This window comes from Cyrtonyx montezumae, unplaced genomic scaffold (assembly GCF_038088225.1).
Source record: "Cyrtonyx montezumae isolate F1298 unplaced genomic scaffold, pur_monq_1.0 scaffold_12, whole genome shotgun sequence".
Taxonomy (NCBI): domain Eukaryota; kingdom Metazoa; phylum Chordata; class Aves; order Galliformes; family Odontophoridae; genus Cyrtonyx; species Cyrtonyx montezumae.
The window spans coordinates 8,222,506-8,243,461 of NW_027071848.1; the positions used below are offsets into that span (position 1 = coordinate 8,222,506).

Below are 20,956 nucleotides of genomic sequence, written 5' to 3' on the forward strand. Positions count from 1 at the left end.
GGCAGGCAGCTGTGTGCTTCCCCGTGGGAAAAACCTCACGTATAGCAGCACTGTGGCTGGGCAGCAGCAGCTCTACAGGTGTGCACGTTGCTGCCGGCAATGCAGCAGTGCAGGTGGGGGCTCCTCTCCTGCTAGGCTCCTCACCACTTTTCTCCTCCAGCGGAGCTGTGTCCTCTCTCAAGCTCCCAGCCAGCATTCCTGCCCATTGGACTGCATAGCATTATTTCTGCTCTGACGTGCTGCAGTTCTGCACAATTACACTCCCCCCAGGCGTCACTCCAACACAATCACAGCTGCACTCTGTGCAGAAGGCAAAATCCATCTCTTTCGTTCTCAGCATCCTTTTCCAGGCTCAGCCCTGCTGATGCTGATTTGGTGCTGTCTGTGCTATGCTGTCTTCCAGGACATGTTTCAAACAGAAGTTCAGCTTTACCAGATGAACAGGTGAGTTCCAGCACTACAAATGAGCACAGAACAGGGGCACAGCATGGGAAGTCATGCACACACATGCAGATGAAAATACATGCATGCACAAGGTGCCACCCCACAGCTATGAGCTCTGCCTGGTTTAAGGCTTCAGAGATTACCAACCTGCCTAACAACCCCCCAGCCCCTGCCCCTCCCCTGACACAGCTCTCCATGCCATTCCCTTGGGCTCTGTTGTCACAGAGAGCAGAGCTCAGCGCTGCTCGTCCACTCCCTGTGAGGATCTGCAGCTGCCATCAGCCCTTGCACACCGTGTTCTCCACCAGTAACACCCACCTGGCAGCAGATATTTACTCAGAGATAAGATTCATTTCAGTAATTCACAATCTTACCAAATCATTACAGGCTGATAGCATTCTGTAACACTTTCCTTTCTCAGTCATGAGGCAGAGTAGAGATACAGGACAGCACTCCTCCAGCAGGCTGACACACATCATTACTAATGAACACTCTACCATGACTTCAGGAGCTCATCCACTTTGTCTAACTTCACAGTAACAACCAGCTGCCAATGCCAAGGGATGCATTTAGGTAAAGAAAACCAACCTTCATCCCTCCAGAACTTGTTCCTCTTCCTATACCTCTTCCTGATGCAGCTACCAATTTGTTCTCTCTCTTTCTGAAAAGACAGGATCACAGTAGATGTGATATTTCCCTTTCCTAACATCCAGCTGCTCTGAGAGGTCTCACCTGATCTATGTAAAAGAGTGTATGCATATCCAACTGCAGTAGAATAGAGTTTGGTGTCTGCTTCAGCTGACTTCACAGTGTGCCAGCATCCGTCATACACTCACTGCAAAAGGAAACAGCTGCACAGGAATGTCAGAAAATAAAGATAATGCAGCTTTCATGCAATGTACATCATCACAAACATCTGCTCAATAGCTCTCTCAACTCAAGTTATAATTGAGGGAAAGAGGTGTAGTGGAAGCGGGCTATAAAAGAAAAGTAGTACAAAAAAACCCACCCAGACACTCCACCAAATGCCATTTAAGAACATTCAACTGAAGGGATAATTAAACAAAACCAAAACCCAACAGATAAAACCACATCAGAACAAGCACCCCCAGCACAGCCCGGGAAACAACCTCTCATTTGAGGTGGGTCTGCTGCCATCTGAGCTTTCCCTGCGCAGGAAGGTATGTGGATGAGAACAGACCATCCAAAAACCATCCAGGGGGATTCCCTGAGAACTGACACTGACTTTTTGTATCAGTGTAGAAATTAAAAGAAATAGAAGCACACTGATGATTGAAAGGATCCTTCAGTGATACACTAATACTATGTACAACAGGTTGCATTTTTTCTCTCCAGAGTGAAAGGTACTGGTTTTGTCTTCTAAAAGACAGTTTGGAAAGGGCTGCAGATTAACAAACAAATCTGCTATGAATCCGAGAGCTGACTTCAATAGCAACCTGCATGAAGGAAAGCAGGCTGCCCTGTGCAAGTTTGCTGATGATACAAAGCTGGGAAGAGTGTCTGACACACTGGAAGGCTGTGCTGCCATTCAGTGACATGGACAGGATGGAGAGTTAGGCAGAAAGGAACCACGTGAGGTTTAACAAGAACAAGGGTAGAGTCTTGCACCTAGGGAGGGATAATCACACGCATCAGTACAGGTTGGGGGATGAGCTGCTGGAGAGGAGCTCTGAGGAGAGGGACCTGGGTGTCCTGGTGAATGACAGGCTGGCCATGAGCCAGCAGTGTGCACTGGTGGCCAAGAAGGCCAATGGCATTCTGGGGTGCATTAAAAAGTGCGTGGCCAGCAGGTCAAGGGAGGTGATCCTCCCCCTCTGCTCTGGTGAGGCCTCACCTGTTGTATTGTTCTGGGTTCCACAGCACAAAAAAACCAGGGATGTCCTGGGAAGAGTCCAGCAGAGGGCTACAAAGATGACAAAAGGCCTGGAGTGCCTCCTGTAGTAGGAAAGATTGAGTAACCTGTGTCTTTCAGCCTGGAGAAAAGACTATTGAGAGGGGACCTGATAAACACTTATAAAATATCTGAAGGGAGGTGGGAGGCAAACTGATGAGGCCAGGCTCCTCTTGGTGGTGTGGAGCAATAGGATGAGGGGAAATGGCCACAAACTGAAGCACAGAAAGAAGTCCTACACAAATGTGCATAAGAACTTCTTCACATTAAGGGTTCTAGTGTGCTACCACAGGCTGCCCAGAGAGGTGGTGGAATCTCCTTCTCTGGAGACATTCAAGACCCACCTGGACGCCTACCTGTGCAACCTGGGCTAGGGAGCTGCTTTGGCAGGGGGTTGGACTCTATGATCTCAACCCCCACAGTTCTGTGATTCTGTGACTGGAAAAATAATGGTGGAAGAATTGGAAAGAACTTTTGAAATGAATCCTATTAACCCAAAATACTTCTCTAAAATCTTCACCCAGTATATGCCTGAAACATAAAGAGACAGCATTCCCTTAAAAGCTCACCAAAACAAACCAGGTGTTCTTTTACTGTTTTTTTTAAATTATTATTATTATAATGAAGCAGGTTTCATTTAGATAGCAACATAAAGAGGTAAAGTATTCTAAAACACTCAATCCCTCAGACTCAAAGGACCTCATACAACATTCAGAATTTATTCAACAGAAATAGTTTATTAAAAAAAAGTAAACCTTCATCCTGGATGGCATCCACAGCAGTTTTTTAATTGCATAGGTAACATTGAAATAGCTTTGACAGCTCTTTATGAAAGTAAAGACCCAAAGACACACTGAATTATTTCCTGATACCTTATGCAACTGCACTCCTTTGTACATTGCTACTGAGCTTTACAGTTATTTCTATGGAAGTCTTCAGGAAGCTCAAGGCTCATTCAGGTTTGCTGCTACAGCACACACACACACAAATAGTCAAGCTCTGTGAGAGCCAGAACACCATAAATGCCCAACCCCTCAGACAGGGGACACAGAAATGCAAAAGTGTGGCTTCAGATGTTTGGTATTTCTCTGACATGCTCTCTTATAGCTTTTCCCTCAACTAATTCTAAAGGCTGCAGTTGTAGAACACTGATTTCCCCAGAGTGGGACAGAGAGGTGGAAAAGGGGAATGGGAAATGGGTCTTGGCTCCCTCAACAGAAGGAGTGACTCCCCCACTGTGAATCAAGTACCTTGTTTTTAAAATCTCAAGTGAAGAAATCTTTTGAAAAACAGCAATGACATTTTAGGAAGACAGAGGCAACAGACACCTGAAAAACTGTTAGCTAAGAAAACAGAAAGAGGCAATGACCTGCTTGTTACCAGCTTTACTCTTCAATCAGTATTCCTTGTGAAGCTGGAAGGTTCTGGCTCTTAAACCTTACTAACAAGGTAAACATTGACAATGCCATTCTATCTGAACTCTCTGGCAGATCTTGAGCTACACTCAGAGTCATTTCTGTGCACTATGACATTTAGTAACAGTGTGACAGAGGATTCAGCTCTCCTATTAAGCTGAAAATATCAGAACATTTTCTAGCTTTATTACTGAAAACTCTGCCTTTGAATTATTAATCTTTAGAGTTTTCAGCTGTAAGTGCAGAAAATTGAAAATAAAGGCAAGATTTGTCTTGCTGGCCGAGAACACGTTCATACCTACACCTGCATAATCCTATATAGATTCACACTTCCAAAAAAAAGGAAGACAAATCCAAGAGACAGAGTTTTCTACAGAAGGTAAGACTATGTCATTGACGTTACCTTCCCAGAGAGCAAGGAAGCTTCTGGACGTTTCAGACAGAATTTAGCTTCAGGCAGTACTTGAGAATATGAACCGCTCTGATCTAACGCACCAATTAATGTTAACAGCCAAATGACACTAAAGGTGGCACCACTCAAAACATTTCACAGAAGTGAGGGCTGAAGGCAAACCGTCATGGATGGAGATGTGTCACGCAGAGCAAGCCTTGCAAACTACTTCCCATTTGCTTCACAGTCTCTTCCACATGGCCAGGCAGAGATCATTTATTTCTTCGCGACGTCGCGGTGTTTTTGAATGGGTCATCCTGCAATTTGTAAACACGTGTGTGTCACTAGAGCTAACACTCATTCTGAGTCCTAATAAGTAAAGTCACCTTGAGATTAAAACAGCCAGGTCACTCGATTCTGTGCCTTCCGACAAGCTTGTTTTTATTGCTTTTGATAGCGAGGATATTACCTATTGATTTAAAAGTTCAAGTGCAGAGAATAGAGACTGAGCTTAAGTCAGTATGACCAGAACAGCAACTCAGAAACAAGGAGCAACCTGTATTTCAGGGCCAAGCTATGAAAACATCATTCTGAGCATCATATACTGCAGTGAAGTTACAGACATTTACATAACACATGTTGTATTTTACTGAAATCTGCAGGAATCAAAACTGTTTCTGCATGTTTGAACAAATATGTAGTGCTGTACTTCAAGTACAAGCAGAGATGACGTATCAGAATGAAGGGATAAGAATTCAGCATCTTCTCTGAAGTGGTCAACATTTGGCATCATTAAAGTTGTGATCCTGGCTGCGTGACAGCCTGCTATTGTTCTGTAACAACACACTGTACAGTGCTTGACAATTCACTGTGTGTTCAGTGTAAAACACTACATAAAACCATTGCTTTATTCCCCAGGAAATCTAACTTCCTCAATGTATTTCAGAAGTGATGATTAACTGATTAAGAACCTGACATATTTGCCTTTCTAGCTTTATTTTGTTGTCTATTACATATACATACTAAAGCTGGTTATAATAACCTAGTCAAGCTAGTAAAAATAAATTAAATTGATTTTACTAAGAAATGCTTTATTTAAATAACTTCAAAATCAATAGTCAACAGAAATTTACACAAGCAGACTACAAAGGTTACAATATACCATACCTCATCCGACTCAAAATCAACTCCTCTAGATGTTTGGCTTTGTGAACCTCTTTTACTAAATGAAGATGCAGCTGAGAACCTTGAAAAGAGAGCAAAAAAAGGCAGTGTGTTCTCAAATAGTGGACTTTTCAAAGTGTCCCTTCAAACATCACTAAAGTTTAACAACAAAAAAAAAAAATAACAAGCAAAATGATTCAAATTCTCAAACTAACACACAGTTACTGAAACTCTGACCTAGCTCAGCTCAGTCAGTACAGCAACTGATTTTTATATGAAGATCATCCATGTTAACAGGCAAAAAATAATGATGAGCTCTGTAAGCTTTGTTATGAAAACTGTGGAAGTGTATTTTTTCAGCTCTTTGGGCTCTGCCAATAACCAATCAGAAATAAGGCAGTGACTGAAGCCCTCACCCAATAAACATACTGACCTTTGGTTTGTTTTGGAAGAAAGACTAAAATGAGACTCCACTAGATCCAATTCATCATCTATAATTTCCTGAAAGATAAATACCATTTATAAAGCTTTCACAGAACTTATTTTTTAGAGAAACAGAACACAAAATATTGCAGTATTATAGCACAGTAACTTTCTTTAATTCATTTCAGTTAGGTAGATACTTAGTTATAAATACACATTTGAGAGGGCTTCAAATGTGCCAGTATAGAGGATCTTGCAGAAACCCAAGAAACACTCATGTATTTCCTCTTATCATCTCAGGCTATGGTCACAAGTAGCACGTGGTCTTTGTATTTCACATATAGACCCTGTACCAAAAAGAAGTCCATAAATCAGCACGTGAAACCTTACTGTTGGAACTCATAGCCTGGGAACACCTGCTGGTTTAAGTGAATGTTTTAGCTTTGCTGCCATCTGCTTTGAAAAACAAATGCACAAGGCAGCAGCTATGCAGCTTCACTCCTTTCCACATGCTTCTTACCTCAGAGAAAAATTTAGAAGCATTCTGGGAAGGCTCTGGTTTCAAAGACCTGAAGGCTGGAAAAAAAAAACAAACAAGTGGTATTTTGAAGAGCTCACACAATAACACACAACAATGTCAGACCATTCTTTTCCATCCAGAAAATCTGTTCAGTGTCAGTTTCCTCTAAAATAAAAAAGCCCTCTGTAAAGCAAGCAAATCAACCTCAAGCTAAAACAAGCAACGGTCCTTAGCAGGCAGGACAGGCTAAGCCCTTGCTGAAGTCTGATAACCCAGATCAGCATGTGCTTCTCAGTCTGGATGAAAAATCACTGGTAACTCTGGGTAAGAGGTAGAGAAACACACTGCTGTAACCAACATTCCTGCATGGCTAATGTACATCTGCACCCAACCTGATAGTTCAGTGTTTTTTTGCCCTCAGTTTTGAGGGGTTTTTTTTTTTTCTATTTTTTAAATGTGGCTCAGGCACATCAAGGGGCTGGACATCCCTGGTAGACATCAACACACCTTCTGAGGTTGCTTTCTTTGCATTGTTTTAGGTCATTTGCTGAATTAATTTAAGCAAAACTCGAGTCACCTTTAGATGTTTTGGAAGGGATTTATATACAGATTCCTGAGCAGTTTTTCTTTAGTACTGAGATCCTCTAAACAGTTTCCCTCTAAACAGTTTCCTAAAAGCTGCTCTCTGTAGCAAGGAAGAGCTGCTCTCACACACACAGCTTAAAGCACAGATGAGTTTCTCTTCTCCAGTACAAACCAGTGTTTCTTATATTCACTACAAAGTAAGATGAAATAGATTATTCTTAAAGCTTACTAAACCTGTAAACATCAGTCAAGAATAAGATTTTTAACCACTTTCTGCATATTCTGCATAGAAAAGATGCTAGGACATTTCTTTTATCTATATTCCTTAAAGAACTGCATAGAGTTTACAGTGAACTGTTACCCATGCCCAGCTTCAGGCCAATCAAAGAATATTCCAAGTTACAAGGGACTCACAGGGATCAACTCCAATGTTCCTAGCACATTTCCTCTTAAGCCTTTTCCTTCTCTCATCACTATTAGTTATCCTGCTCCATTAGAACCAGTCATCTCTCCCTGCTGAACTGGACTAATAGGAATAAAGGCAGTTAAGGCACTTCACCAGTAGCTAAAACCACTGCAGTAGGAGAGCATATTAGAGTGATGGACAGAACGTAGGCTTACCATCCATGATAGACATGTTCTTGTCAGGCACAGACTTGTATGTTGTTCTGCTGCTTGCAGATGACCCTTGGCTAGTGTTTCCTACAGGAAAAACAATATCCAAATCTGCACAGTGATCATTTTTAATTCCTAAAGGTTATTTTTTTTTCCTGTGTGACATTTTTCTGCCATTTTTCTCAATAAGGAACAGCAAGTCAACTTAATTACTCCATTCCTTTCTCTGTTAATACAAAGCCCCCCCCCCACACACAGATGAACTGCATTGGGTCAAGTGCTTAAGGCTCCACAGTGCCACTGCTCTGACTGAAACACACCATTCAATCACACACTCAAAACTGATTTCAAGGCACTAACCAACCTAAGGTGACTGCCTTTTTTCCAACTGATTTTGCTCTTAGATCTCTCACTTAAGATCTCTGGACATATTATGGACACCTTGAAGGAGTACACTATTGCAAGTCCCTATCTTTTATTCATTTTCTTTATAGTCCTCCACAATGGAAGGTCTGCACAATCACACAAAGCCAAGGAGATATCAAGACAGAAATGACTTAAAACAGAGAGAACCTGTACATTCTGTCTATACTATCAAATGCATAATGCTGCATTACCATTAGCAGCAATTCCAATAGGAGTCATTAAGCAACAAGCTTCCACTTGATGGAAGCATCTGAAGAGAGACTTCCTTTTAAAGAAAAAGTCACCAAAGAATCTGAGTGTTTTTCTTACCTCTGCCCCTTCGAGATGACCCTCTTGCTGTTGAGTTTTGTCCTCTTGCACCTCTTGCCCTACCTCTACCCCTTCCTCGGCTCAGTGTTGTGGGAACATCATCATCTGAATCCCCAGAGGCTTTCATCCCTGTATCCATGAGTTCTTCATCACTGGAGGCGGAGTCAAGAACTACATCCTTGGACCTGTGAGCTCTAGCCCTCGTCATTGCCTGTAATGGAATAATAAGTGCTAGAGGAAAAAGAATCTTAAATGATAAAATGCACCACTGCTGAATCCAAGTTGTGATAAGCAACTGAGGCTTAGAAGACCCAAATCCACAACCTTATGGAAGGCAGCATATCTGTCAAAATGCTGAGGCAATATTTATTTTGTTTAATTTGGATGTGCAACTGTTAGCTGTGGAGCTGGTTAGTGTGATTGCTCACATGGTCAGCAGAGCTTGGAGAACAACACGTCAGCTAGGCACACCTGCTCACATGAAGAACTCTCCCAAGCTCCACTGACATTATTTTAACTGACAATAGTGACAACTTGTTAATGTGAAAATGCATCAGATTAGGAGAAACGCATCTCATTCTAGGTGTTCTTTCCCTCAAAACCAGTCCCACACAGCTTATAAAAATGAATCAGGAGAGGTTAGGAATTCTCTTTGGCAAGACATAGCTAGACAGAAACCTCTAGATCTCAGATCTGGTTTGCTGAGAATATCAATTGTACCAAAACGTTTACCAATAGCAACAATTTCTTTGAGTACCACCACCCAATGCATCCCACTCACATCTCCACTGGTGATGGGATCACCAATAGTTTAAACTGACAGAGTTCTGAAGGACACCTGCCTGGTTCAAAGCAAGGGCAACTGAACATCCAGGCTCACAAATTTCTGCAAGAACAGGTCTCAAAGTCTGAACTGAGCAGCAGCTTAGGCACACATTACACAAAAGATGATTGCAAGACTTGTTCGTCTTCTCTGTCAACAGGCACTTCTTGGCAGGGATGATGTTGAATTATCATACAGTGCCTTCACTCATAGACTGAAGAATGGAATTCTGCTTAAGTTGAAAACTCAAAGGAGTTACCTCACGAACTTCCTCATCCTCTTCTTCAGTGTTTTTTTTTCTGCTCTCCCTAAATTTTCGCACCTGAATGAATAATAAGAGTTTCTGTCAAAATAACTCAAAGTAATTGAAACATAGTAAGAAAGAAGTCCATCTCTGAACTAAACTCAAGATCGTGTAAAAGGGGAACAAGAATGTAAAAACAGCTTAACATTTTGTTTAGAGTCTTCTTATACTACAGGATGTGTGAAGATGTAACTGAAGACTCCCACATCCTATTAGCAATCTCCTACATCACCATCACTGGAGGCGGATGATGAAATGCAGGGGTATCACATTCAAGAGAAGCAGAAAGTAAGTAAGTAGTCAAAGTGTCAGTGAAATAGGAATAAATGGAGAAGACAGGGTAGAGAAAGGTAGACAGGGTAGAGACCATGATAGTGAGAAGAGAAACTGCAATATACGCATAACATAAGAGACTTCTTCAGCACAGACTTTTGAACTATCTGGAGCCTTATCACCATATTAATTACAGAAAATGACTACAGGAAAGTGTGCTGCACATAGGCAAGGCTATTTAAACAACTTTTTATTTGAGAACCAACTTTTCTCCTGTCTTTTCTAAAGACACCTTTTCTAAAGATTTGACTGTAACACAACATTACCTCCTCATCTATTTTTTCTTCCTCTGCATCAGTGTGTCGCTCCTTAAGAAACCTTTGTGTTTTCTCAAGCTGAAATTTCACCAGTTCCTCTATGGCATCTTTTTCTTCTTTGTCCACAAATTCCTGCACTGCTTCTCCCATTCCTCTTTCAGTTAGAAGTGAAAGCTGTACCTTCTTTAAAATAAGGGGAAAACAGGTTGTTTTTTTTTTTTAAAGTAACATTCCTGCTATTCCAGCTAAAACATTACATTTGTTTGGTAAAGTAGCACCTTTAGAACAGTGGAACATAACTGTCTGCCATTTGTTAGATATTTTGTGTTTAACATCTTTGGAACACTTGACTACAGCCCTGTGTGACCTTAGGCTCTGCCTGCTGTTCAGTCCCCCTAATCAGACACGAAAAAGTGCCCAGCAGAGCCTGAAGCACAAGCCCTATCCCTGTCTTAGGGCACAACACACTTCTTCCACACCTCTTTCTTTATTTAGTGCTCTTGACTTTAAATGTGTTATCACCCTCCCATAAGCCTTCCAGGAACACTGCCTCTTTCATGCTGGGACTGGTACAAGCTGTTTATATAAGAATATACAAAGAAGTTGGGAACATGGTCTAAGAGGGACAATTTTGCAAAGTAATGGGGGAAAACAGATTAAAAGCAGAACTATTCTTCATAGAATAGTACACTGCCCTATGTTTGACCCTGCTACTTCTCCCCATGGGATTTAAGGATGGCATATATTTAAAGCACCACCTGTTTCAAAACTACTCATTCTGAGTTCCATTCCATATCATATGGGGACAGCAGAGCCCTTCCAGAGCTTAATTTATGCCAGGGGCCTGTGTTAGGCAAGGTGGTATAAATTCAGTGATCTTTGCCTCAGGAATCCTTGTTCTAACAAACTTCTATAAAGCACATTCTGAAATAGCTTCTGGAAGTTAAGCACTTAAGTAGCTGACTCACTGATTACTACACTTTACTCTTAAGACTTTGCAGCCCCACAGCTGAGGAAAGGGAACAGATAAGGTTTAATGAAAGGGTGAAAAAAAAGCAAACTGCCAGGTGCTTTTTCATCCTCTCAGCTCTGCTCCAAACATGCAGGACAGCACTATGTCTGAGGACACCGAACACAGCGTTACAAATGATTCCAACTCAGCTGGTACTTGTAACTGGTAGGGCCTCACCCTCTCCCCAGAGTAAATTAAGGCAGCTTCTGAGATCATGTTGCCTCAGGCTTTCCCTCTGTAGCAACAGGACGCAACATTTAGCAAAGAGCAGATGCTACAAGTTCACAGGAAGAGCTACTGTCGTTTACCAAAGCAGCACCTGTTCATACACCCTGAGTATCCTATATACAACTACTAATTGCTTACTTAAGGCACATACACTTATATAGGATATAAGTGAACTTCTTGGTGGCTGTACCGTATCCATAAATTAACATGTGCAACAAAAAAATGATTTTGTTTACGGGATATAAAAGGTACAAAGATACCTTCTCTGCTGTCTGAAAATACTGCTTTACAAGGTCTTCCACTCTCAGCGTCACCCCCTCAGAAGTAGGTCTGCTAAACAAGTTTCCAAAATTAAGACCACTGTCTAAAACAGAAAAGCATAGTGACGCTGTTACCCACAGCTAATGCAGGAGTTGACAGATTTTATTTATTATCCTAATTACAGTAATTAAAGGGAAAAAAATATTAATATCAATCTCTGAGGAATTGTGGTCTCTTATGTATAAAGGCCTATTCAAATTGTACACTATTGGGCGCAAACAGCTAAATACAACAGATGAAATAGCTATATCAGACAACCACATCCCCAGGGGATACAAAAGATACTTCTAACTACTAAATGTCTGGAATTAGAAACAGAACTGAACAGACTGGTTCAGAGAGAGGTGTCCCTGCCTGCAGCAGGGAGTTGGAACTAGATGGTCTTAAAGGTCTCTTCCAACCCAAACCATTCTGTGACTGTTTCTAAACATTTGCCACACCCAAGCATAAAACACTGCTTGGTTGGCCTTGTTAGTTAAGCAGCTGTAAGCAAAGAAACAGTAACTCCTCAACTATTAAAAAGTCTAAACATCATCCTGTACTGAGCCACAGCGTTATGTATATGTGCAAAGGAAATTCTGCCTGCTTCATTAGCCAACTAACTTATAGCAGAAGATAGCCAAATAACGCAAAGAACCATGGCATTCTTTTTATATTTCCTTCCCCAAGCTCAGATTAAAAAGGAACATTAAAACGTACTGCTAAAATAAGCAAGAGAGCTATCTTACATTCTGAAAACGTTAATGGGATTATTTAATGAGCAAATAAACAGAACTAAACAAAACAAGGGCAATACTGCATAATTTAAAAAAAACAAAATCCAAAACCACTTCCTTAGAAGTTGTTTTTATTCATGAACCATCGTGCTTCAATCTTTATAAAACTGACAACGTAAATAATAACTGCCTCTGGAATTGGAGTCCTCAGAATGCACTAATGTGTAATATTAACAGTTCTTTAGATTAGCACAGTATGTTCTCATGCAAGCTGTACCTTCATTAGTGACTATTACAAATCCAGTATTTGGGCAGCATCTATTAACCATTTATTAAAAATTCCAGGCACAGTGAGAAGTACCACAATAACAGCTCTTATTTGTTTTGCAAAAAAAAAAAATGCTTAAAGAGAGACATCCCTGGAATAGGCTGAAAGGCCAAAAGCACCTCATACATGTGACTGATTAGGGCAAACAAACTGCTACTGCACTTTTCTCCTTCTGAGAAGTTCCAGAAGCAAGATGTTTAATGCTTTTCCTTGTGATTACCACAGAATGACTCAGTCTCATATGGAGCTATATGCAGCATTACAGGCAACTCAGTAAGATTTATGAACAGCTACCTGAAAGACACTGGGTTCAATATCAGAATTTCTAAGACAAATCAGAGAATGAAGTAGAAATACTGCAGTAAGACTATATACATCATTATTCTCCCTGTAACTTCTTAGCTGGCAGACACTAAAGTTCAGGAAAGGCTTGGTAATAAAACAAAGGAAGAATGAAATGAAAATTAAGGAAAGTCTTCCTTTCCAATTACCATCTTTCTCTTTTTGTTCACGATGTCTGAAAAAATGTATGATGTCCTTTGGGTTGGCCACCCTATCCATGTACTTCTGGCTAAAGCGATGGATGATGAAAGGCTCAAAGCCACCTGTGTAATCCACCTAAGTGAGGACAGAAAAAAAAACATGAAATGATCAGGAAAAGAGAAGTCAGAAAAAACAAAACAAACATGTTACCCTTCAAAGGAAAGAAAAGTGAAGTAACAAATAAGCCAACCTAAAATTAATGCTTTACCATACTATACAGAATACCTACTAAGAGCACAGATTCACAACTTGTTCCATTTACTAGGGTTAAGAAAAGGTTATCCAGGATAACATGGCTTAAAAAAATTCCCTCTAGTTAGCTACTTTTGATCCCCTTGTTCAGATCAATGAAGAAGTACAATGATCAACAACTTTATTCTGTATCACACGTTGGTTTAACCAGAGGTTAAGAGAATAGCAGTAGGAAAGCAGACTGCGCTGCCTGTACACAGCAAGAAATTGTAGGTATTTATACAAGCAGCATGGTTGTTGCTTTGAAACTCGTCACACTGACTTTTCAAAAACAAAATAATCCAAATTGAACAAGGTCTTACTCGCAATCTAATGAGAGGCTTTTCTGGCTGGCGTGGATTTCCAAGGCGTTCTCTTTCTGCATTATCCAGCATCATTTCAACCTATGGAGTGGAAGCAGAAATTCAATTCCACTTCATTCTCTTAAACATACATAAAACCTTCAAATGTAACTTGCTCAAATATAGCATAGTTTGGCAGTGCGCATGTATCAGCTTACGTTCATTTCCAGGGAAAAGCAGGAAGAGGCTAACAAAGACCTAACAACCAAGAGCAAGCAATAAGCCTGCCTTAGCTACTGCACAGCTCAGCTCTCAGGGTTTCAGTCCATGTATTTATGCCAGTTACAAAGTGTACATCCAACAATGTTCCATCTTCAGGTGGAAATTTTTGTAGAAAGATAGGTGGACTCCTGTAAAGTAGTTACAGCCTGCTTTAACAGGTAACCCTAGTATGGAGGCCAAGGCTACAGAGAATGTCACAGAATTAGCCTTCAGTTGAAACACAGCTTGTCAGTTTCAAATAATAGGGAACAAGAGCTAGGATTTCTTGTCTTCCACTCTTATAACCAGTCACAGATCACATTCCCCACCCGTATGCTGTTTTCCATATAGCACTGTTGGCATTATCAGTTACCTTTTCCATGCAGAATGCTTGTATTGCCTGAGTTACTTTAGGATTGTCAGGATTAAAAAGTTCTGAGTGATCAGCTAGGACAACATCTTCCATATAGAAAGTTCGCACGGTCTCTAGAGCAATCCTCTGCATTTTCATTTTTTTCCCTTTAACGTGCAGCAAACCAATGTGTCTACGAGGAAAAAAAGCAACTTAAAGAAAAACTGAACAGTACAGCACAGAAGTTTGTCCTAAACCTCACAGTTCTTTTTTTTTGGGGGGGGGTTTGGAGGCAGAAAGTTAAATTGTATAGGAAAAAAAAAAGCTATGGGAAGTTCTTGGATACGCATTTCAGGGTTGGCACTGCAAAACTTCAAATCTAGCAAATTCAGATTGTGCTTGTTTTGCACACAACTCATTGCATTTCAATTTACCTGTGTGTAACTCCTCTTGGATACGTTCCATTTACTTTGAATGTTAGGCTTAGTTCTAAGTAAAACAAACCTATCCCAGGCACTGATTACATCTGCTTCATTTCTCATGTCATGCTGTGACACTAATCCATGCTACAACATAAGCCCTTTCAAACTAAAAGGAAGTATTTTTCTTGGCCACATATATGTCCTTTGTCAACACAATACACATAAGAGACAAACAACAACAATAAAAAAATAAAGAAATTGCATACTTCTTCACAGCTTCTCCTGGGGACAGAGATGTCACCACTGAACTTCCTGGCTGAGTAACATAGAAACGTTGCTGTTCATTTTGTGCTGGAGCTATTTTACACTCGTGCTCATGACCCCACACAACAAGATTAATAAAGTCATCTAAAAATTGCTCTGGAATGTAGTTAGTGGCTCCATGTTTGCTTCTGTTCAAGAAAACAGAAAAAATAATTAGTGTACAGTATTGGATAGGCACAGATGGAGTAAAGGAGGAGAAAACCATCAGTGTGATATTAAAATGATAGAGAATCTCTAGCAAAAATATCTGATGTATATTTTACATTGGGTGCTCTTCATATTTTTTCCTTTACCCAATTGTTTGAAGTATTTGGGTAAGACAACTCATGGAGATTTGAGTCAAAGATAGATAACTTACAAAGTTTTCAATAGCATTCTTCTGTTCTGAATGAAGCTCACCATCCCTTTCCAGAAGATGAAGGAGATAGAGAGCTCCTTCAGCCTACTGGGCATAGAACAACAGCTAGGAGTCCTAGCTTTATTTGTTGACTTCTGCTTCACCATTCTCTCCCATGTGACAGCCACGCTTCAACTCATGAAAAAGTAAAGAATCTGGAAAAGAACTCTGCCTGTTCCTACGGACACTGCAGGAAGAAGGCAGAAAGGACACAAGCTACCTTTCCTCTACTCAAAAGAAAAGAAAGAATAGCAACTCACGTGAAGATAAAATACTAATAGAATTATGGGTCAAAAAGCATAGGAAACAGAATATGAGGTTTACTGGTCCCCCACTTCTAACACACACACTTAAGAAATGAACTACAAACCCTCCCTCGCCCTCAGGAGGGAAGAGTCTTGGAAGCAATTTCCCAACATCTCCAACTCATTTATTTCATCTCTTTTCCATTATGGCTCTTCTGTAAGAGCAGCTGTAAAACAGCACTTCTATTTGGGAAAATCTTGAAGCCATCTACTCACAAGAAGCACTAGCCAACATGGTTTACTCTCCAACAGTTTTCAAAGCAGTCATGAAAATAACACAGTAAGCTTAAGTCACCATAATTCATTCAGCACTGCTACCTGTTCTGATGAATGACAAACAAGTTAAACCAACTGTCTTCATCCTCCTTTGGTCTCAGCATGGTTACTTGTTTATTGACAAACATACGATACAATCTCTCATCTGGAATGGCTCCTGTAGTGAACAAAACAAAACATTTTTGTGTTGTCTATCTACTATTTTTATCTTCTTTATCTTTTATTTTATTTATCTATTTTAGTGTTTTAATTAGCAACTTTATTAAGAAGAGTAAAACAACCCTGTGGTAAAATCAGATTGGCTTTTTCGTGACTAAGTCATCCCCGGTGGGATTACGAGCTCTAAGTATAAGACAGTTATTTTAGAAGGCTATCTAGTGATGCAGGGCATTCTAACAAGAAATCTACATTTCAGTAACTGCTAAAAGCAGTTTATTAACTACACCTAGCTTAACAACTCTTGGTCATTTTTCTGTGCCAAACGCCGTGCTAGGGGCAGAATAAATATAGGAGATGTTTTATTTCTTACTAATGGAATAAGCACGTTTTGTTGTAAGAAACATTCCAAAGCCAGATATGACGGAGTAGTGATGGAATTCTTAAGCATACTTAGAAATTCTCAAGAAAAGAAGACATAAAACATGAATTCTACAAAGTCTGTGATTTCCCACACAGCAGGAAAAGAAATCTGCAGTACTTCTGAACTAGCACTGTTGATTGTTTCCTAACGCAAGGGAAAACAAAAATGCAAAAACAAAAACAAACAAACAAAAAAACCCCAACCAACTAAACAAAACCAAAACCAACCACACCAATGCTTCAGTTTTACTATGGTCTTCAAAGAATTCCACGTGGACTGTATGTCTCTTTTGCATGAGAAAAGATCTCTATAAATCACAGGAAGTCAAGAAGGTATAAAACACAGGGATGGCTTCAAAGAAACATCTCCCAGGCATTTCCACACAGCAGCATCTCCACTTTAGAATGCTGCTGCAATCCCCAGTAGTGATTGTTTTGAGTATCAGAAATTCAACTGCTTTTTGTGCAGTTTCACACTGCGGTATTGGAACACTCATTATTAACTTTAGGAACATCAAGCAAGGTCTAAAATATCTCATTTAACAGAAGGAGTCACGGCCAACTAGGGCTCAACAGAGAACTGGAAAAGCTGCTTGGAAGGAAATCAGTGTTGAAGCATTCATGGCTGGATATAAAACAAAGGGCTAAAGTGAAGAACTTAACAATTAACTTCTCTAAACAGAAAGTGGCAACAGCACCACAGTGAATTAGTACAACTTAATTTAGTTTTACTTAGATGGTGCTACAACAGGCAGAAAGGTGTGCCTGTTCCAACTCAATTTAGACATACTGAGCTTTGGTAATACATAACAGTTGAGACATGAGCACGGCAGAAAAATACTTACCTAAGCCATACAGAGCAATTTTTGTTCTACCTTTACGTAATAAAATGGGGCTGATGTCTATTTTCTCCACAGAAGTTGAACGTCCAAAATGATTCAGCAATCCTGCACAGCTTAAAATATCCAGTGCACACAGTGCATCTGTCTGTAGAAAACAGGAAGAATCAAATGAATGCTTTCAACAGGAAATAGGGACTTTAAAGTCTAAGTGAAACAGTTTCAAAGGAGAAAGAAAACACCCTTCCTTAAATATATCCCACAGTTGGAAATCTTGCCAGATAGCTCAATTAACACTGTTTAGTATTCACTGGAACAGAAGCAAAACCTTTCTTACAATTCTTGCTTGACTTCAACAACATGAAACAAAATCTTAAATCATTCGGAAAAAATAAGCAAGAACCTCAGCCAGTCTTTAAAGTACTACCAGAAACTATTTGGTTAAATTACCTTCATAGTAGGCCTAAAATTGCTCTTATAATACTCATCTCCACAAAACACTGCTGTTTGTCATAAAATACAGAACTCTTAATTCAGTACATGCTTTCCAAATGTTCTTATTCTCTGTTTAGCTTTAGTTGTTGGGTTTTAAATGAGCTTTTCAACATAATTAATTTATCTCCCCTGAAAATAAAAGCTTATATAATTGAAGATGCCTATCAATTTTGTACAAGGAATTTAAGCACAAGTCAAACTATTAACATTTCCTTTCTTTAAGAAAAAGGCTTTCATTTCTATAGATAGAATTTGTTTCAGAAACTTTCTGAAGGGCTGCCACTTGTTGGTATGAGAAGTGATTCTGTTTCCAGTTATCAAAGTCTATGCATATTAAGAGATTTAATAGAGTCAACACGGATCCATCAATACCATTCTCCTCTTTAATGACACCCTTAAGCTGCTATCACTAACAAAGAATTTCTAAAGGTAGACAAAATATTCATGTAAAGTGGGAAGGAACTGACTCAATCAAGCCTGTTCCTCAAGAACTGTATTTTCACACAAGTCCATACTTCTACAGCATCATTTTGGTAACATGGAAGTTTAATTATGATAATAATTACCCCTGTGGGATCATCATGATTACCATGAATACTAAAAATTGGCATAGAAATGTTGAGATTTTCGTCCTGATAGTTCACCCATGGAAACCTGAACAAAGAGAGGAAAACAAGTTATAATATCACTACAAATTTGTGTACAAAAAATTCCCAATATTTCCTTCAAATTGTCATCACAAATACACAACAGCAGCACAGATGATACCATGCGGCTATGAATAATCTTGAGCTGCATATCATGAGAAGATTCTTATTCATGGTCTGGAATGGAAGTCCCTCATGGGAGTATGGTAGCAAAAATAATTTTATAAATTATTAATTATTTTTATTCATTATTCTAAAGAGCTAATTTACAAAAGCAGAAGACTGGGCTGTGCAACCTTTACACACAAAGGACTGTTTATTTTAGCACGATAATTCATTTAAGTTGGTTTACTTTTAAGACACAACCTATTTATTACTTAAATCTATCAGCTGTTACAACAGTCCTTCTATTAATACAAGGTAATAGATAAGGTGATGTTATAAACTGCCCCATACGAGCAGGCCTTGCATTTCGAAGTGGCAGTCACAGGGGATATACAGCATTTAAAAATGAATAAGTAAATATATAAAATCACGACACATCCATCCAATATGAAAAACAAACACATGACACTGTAACTTGTAAGAAACAGACTTACTTGCTGAACTGAAAATTAACTGCCTGATCACTCAGAATTTCAAAGTGAATAGGACGATCACCCATGCAGTATTTTCTTAGTGACTCTAAACATGTATGTATTGTTTTCCTGGAAGGTTTGTTTTCATGAAAGAGGTCCCCACCTAATAAAACAAAGTCCACCTGTACATAACAAAGAGCTCTATTATTTCAGTTCTTCATTTTGTATCACCTTAAAGGCCTGTAAGCAAACTCATTAAATTTCTTCTGCTCAGTAGTCCCACATAACTCACATTGGGACCCCTTGGTAAAATGAGTCTGTACTTGCAAGTACTCAGTAGTTACTTGGTTCATGAATAAGAAAATTAAGTAAATTCTTCTGAAAAATATATATTTTTAAAACAACTGAGCACTCCACATCTGGACACAGTGCTCCAGGTGAGGCCTCAGCAGTGCAGAACAGAGGGGCAGGATCCCCTCCCTCGTCCTGCTGGCCATGCTGCTCTAGATGCAGCCCAGGATACAGCTGGCTCTCTGGGCTGCAGGGGCACACTGCTGGTTTGTGCCATCCAACAATGAGCCCAAGTTTTAGTAGGGCTGCGCTCTATCATTTCATCCCCCAGTACCTCTTCTCTCCCAACGATTTTCCATTCTTGCAACACGAAAACTTCTCTAAACGCCCCTGAGAGTGGTGCAGGCACACTAAAAACACCAATCATAACCGAGATCATAATTTAAGAAGAATGCTCTCACAAAGATATTAGCATTTTTTACTAAGGGAAAAATGTCACTGGCTGCAACAAATATATGTTTATTTTAATATTACAAAAGATTGCAACAAGACTAAGCTTCATAGCTTCTAGCACGTTAGAATGGATTTTCCAGTCTCCTTTACTTTCCAAAAAGTAATACTTGCCTCATTTTTTTGAGCATGCTCCAAAATTTCATTAAAAGTTACAAAAGTGTCATTTCCACGCACCGGGTCCTTCTCCAAATAACCAAGATGAATATCAGTGGCAATCAGTATCTTAAAGGTATCTTCATCATCCCTTAATAAACCAGGAAAATTTATGTTAGAGAGCAGCATACTCAAAGACTTCAACACAAGCCTTATAAAAGTAATTTGTTTGGTATACAGTCACTAAATATGCAGATTTGTTTTACAACTCTCATTAGTTTATCTTCCCTGTAACACTCTCAGAACACTTCACTGCTTCGCTTGTTAAGTGGCACTTGATCTTGGTCAGGCCCTGGAACAGACTCCCCAGGGCATTAGGTGCAATCCCAAACTGTCAGAGTACAAGAAGCATTTGGACAATGCTCTCAGACACAGGGACTGATTTTTGGGTGGTCCTGTGTGGAGCCAGGCATTGGACTTTACAAACCTTATCGGTGATGATTCTATGACCAAACAAACCAGTTTCAGAATTAGGTTATGCTGATAAGTTTAGTTCAGAAAATGGCTGCAAACACCTGATGAAAAACAAGGAAGTCTTCTGCATGTTTCCAACTTTTGAAAAGACTCTGAACAAACACTCCAATTCTGTCTACATTGAAACCTACAAACACACCAAGGAAAGGTACTAGCATGAAAACACAAACACAGATCTGAGCGCTTAGCTCATCCCAAATCTACTGAAGGTTTGCTGCCTGGTGTAGAAGTGCATCGTGCTACATGCGACGGGAACTTACTGCAAGCTGACGGCACTCATCTTTCTGCTGGGATTCCTCAAGAAAAGGCTCTAAACACAGTGAGAGAGGGCAGAGAATCGCCTCGCAGTGTCATAGATGCATCAGCGCCTAAGAGATAAGAACACGAGAGAATCAGAACGAAGAGCACAGCGAGCTTTGGTGCCAATTACTCAGCTCTACATTAGGGA

General features: G+C 39.9%; 1 protein-coding gene across 3 annotated transcripts; it reads right to left on the reverse strand.

Annotated features, from left to right (window-relative positions):
* Nucleotides 1-3,438: 3,438 nt before the first annotated feature.
* On the reverse strand, nt 3,439-20,872 carry MRE11 (MRE11 homolog, double strand break repair nuclease). 3 transcript variants are annotated; one of them, XM_065730003.1, is made up of 19 exons: nt 20,769-20,872; nt 19,993-20,125; nt 19,099-19,259; nt 18,419-18,506; nt 17,364-17,505; nt 15,982-16,096; nt 14,904-15,089; nt 14,237-14,408; nt 13,624-13,704; nt 13,018-13,144; nt 11,422-11,525; nt 9,931-10,104; nt 9,287-9,349; nt 8,205-8,415; nt 7,476-7,556; nt 6,270-6,325; nt 5,760-5,827; nt 5,330-5,408; nt 3,439-4,479 (listed from the first exon to the last, which is right to left on the reverse strand). In XM_065730003.1, exons 1-19 carry the CDS (start codon nt 20,786-20,788, stop codon nt 4,435-4,437), a joined length of 2,106 nt encoding a protein of 701 aa, XP_065586075.1. In that variant the 5' UTR covers nt 20,789-20,872; the 3' UTR covers nt 3,439-4,434. The 3 variants fall into 3 exon arrangements, 2 of the variants coding, with proteins under 2 accessions (XP_065586075.1, XP_065586076.1); XR_010621836.1 differs by lacking the exon at nt 5,760-5,827; XM_065730004.1 differs by lacking the exons at nt 19,099-19,259; nt 19,993-20,125; nt 20,769-20,872 and having other exon boundaries at nt 18,442-18,494.
* Between the last annotated feature and the right edge of the window lie 84 nt (nt 20,873-20,956).

Coding starts and splice junctions, on each gene's coding strand:
- MRE11 (XM_065730003.1), bottom strand. CDS start 20,788: ATGAGTGCCGTCAGCTTGCA. Junction 14,409..14,903: donor CCAGGAGAAGCTGTGAAGAA/GTATGCAATTTC, acceptor TTTTCCTCGTAG/ACACATTGGTTTGCTGCACG. Junction 11,526..13,017: donor TGAACAAAAAGAGAAAGATG/GTAATTGGAAAG, acceptor TTTCTGTTTTAG/ACAGTGGTCTTAATTTTGGA.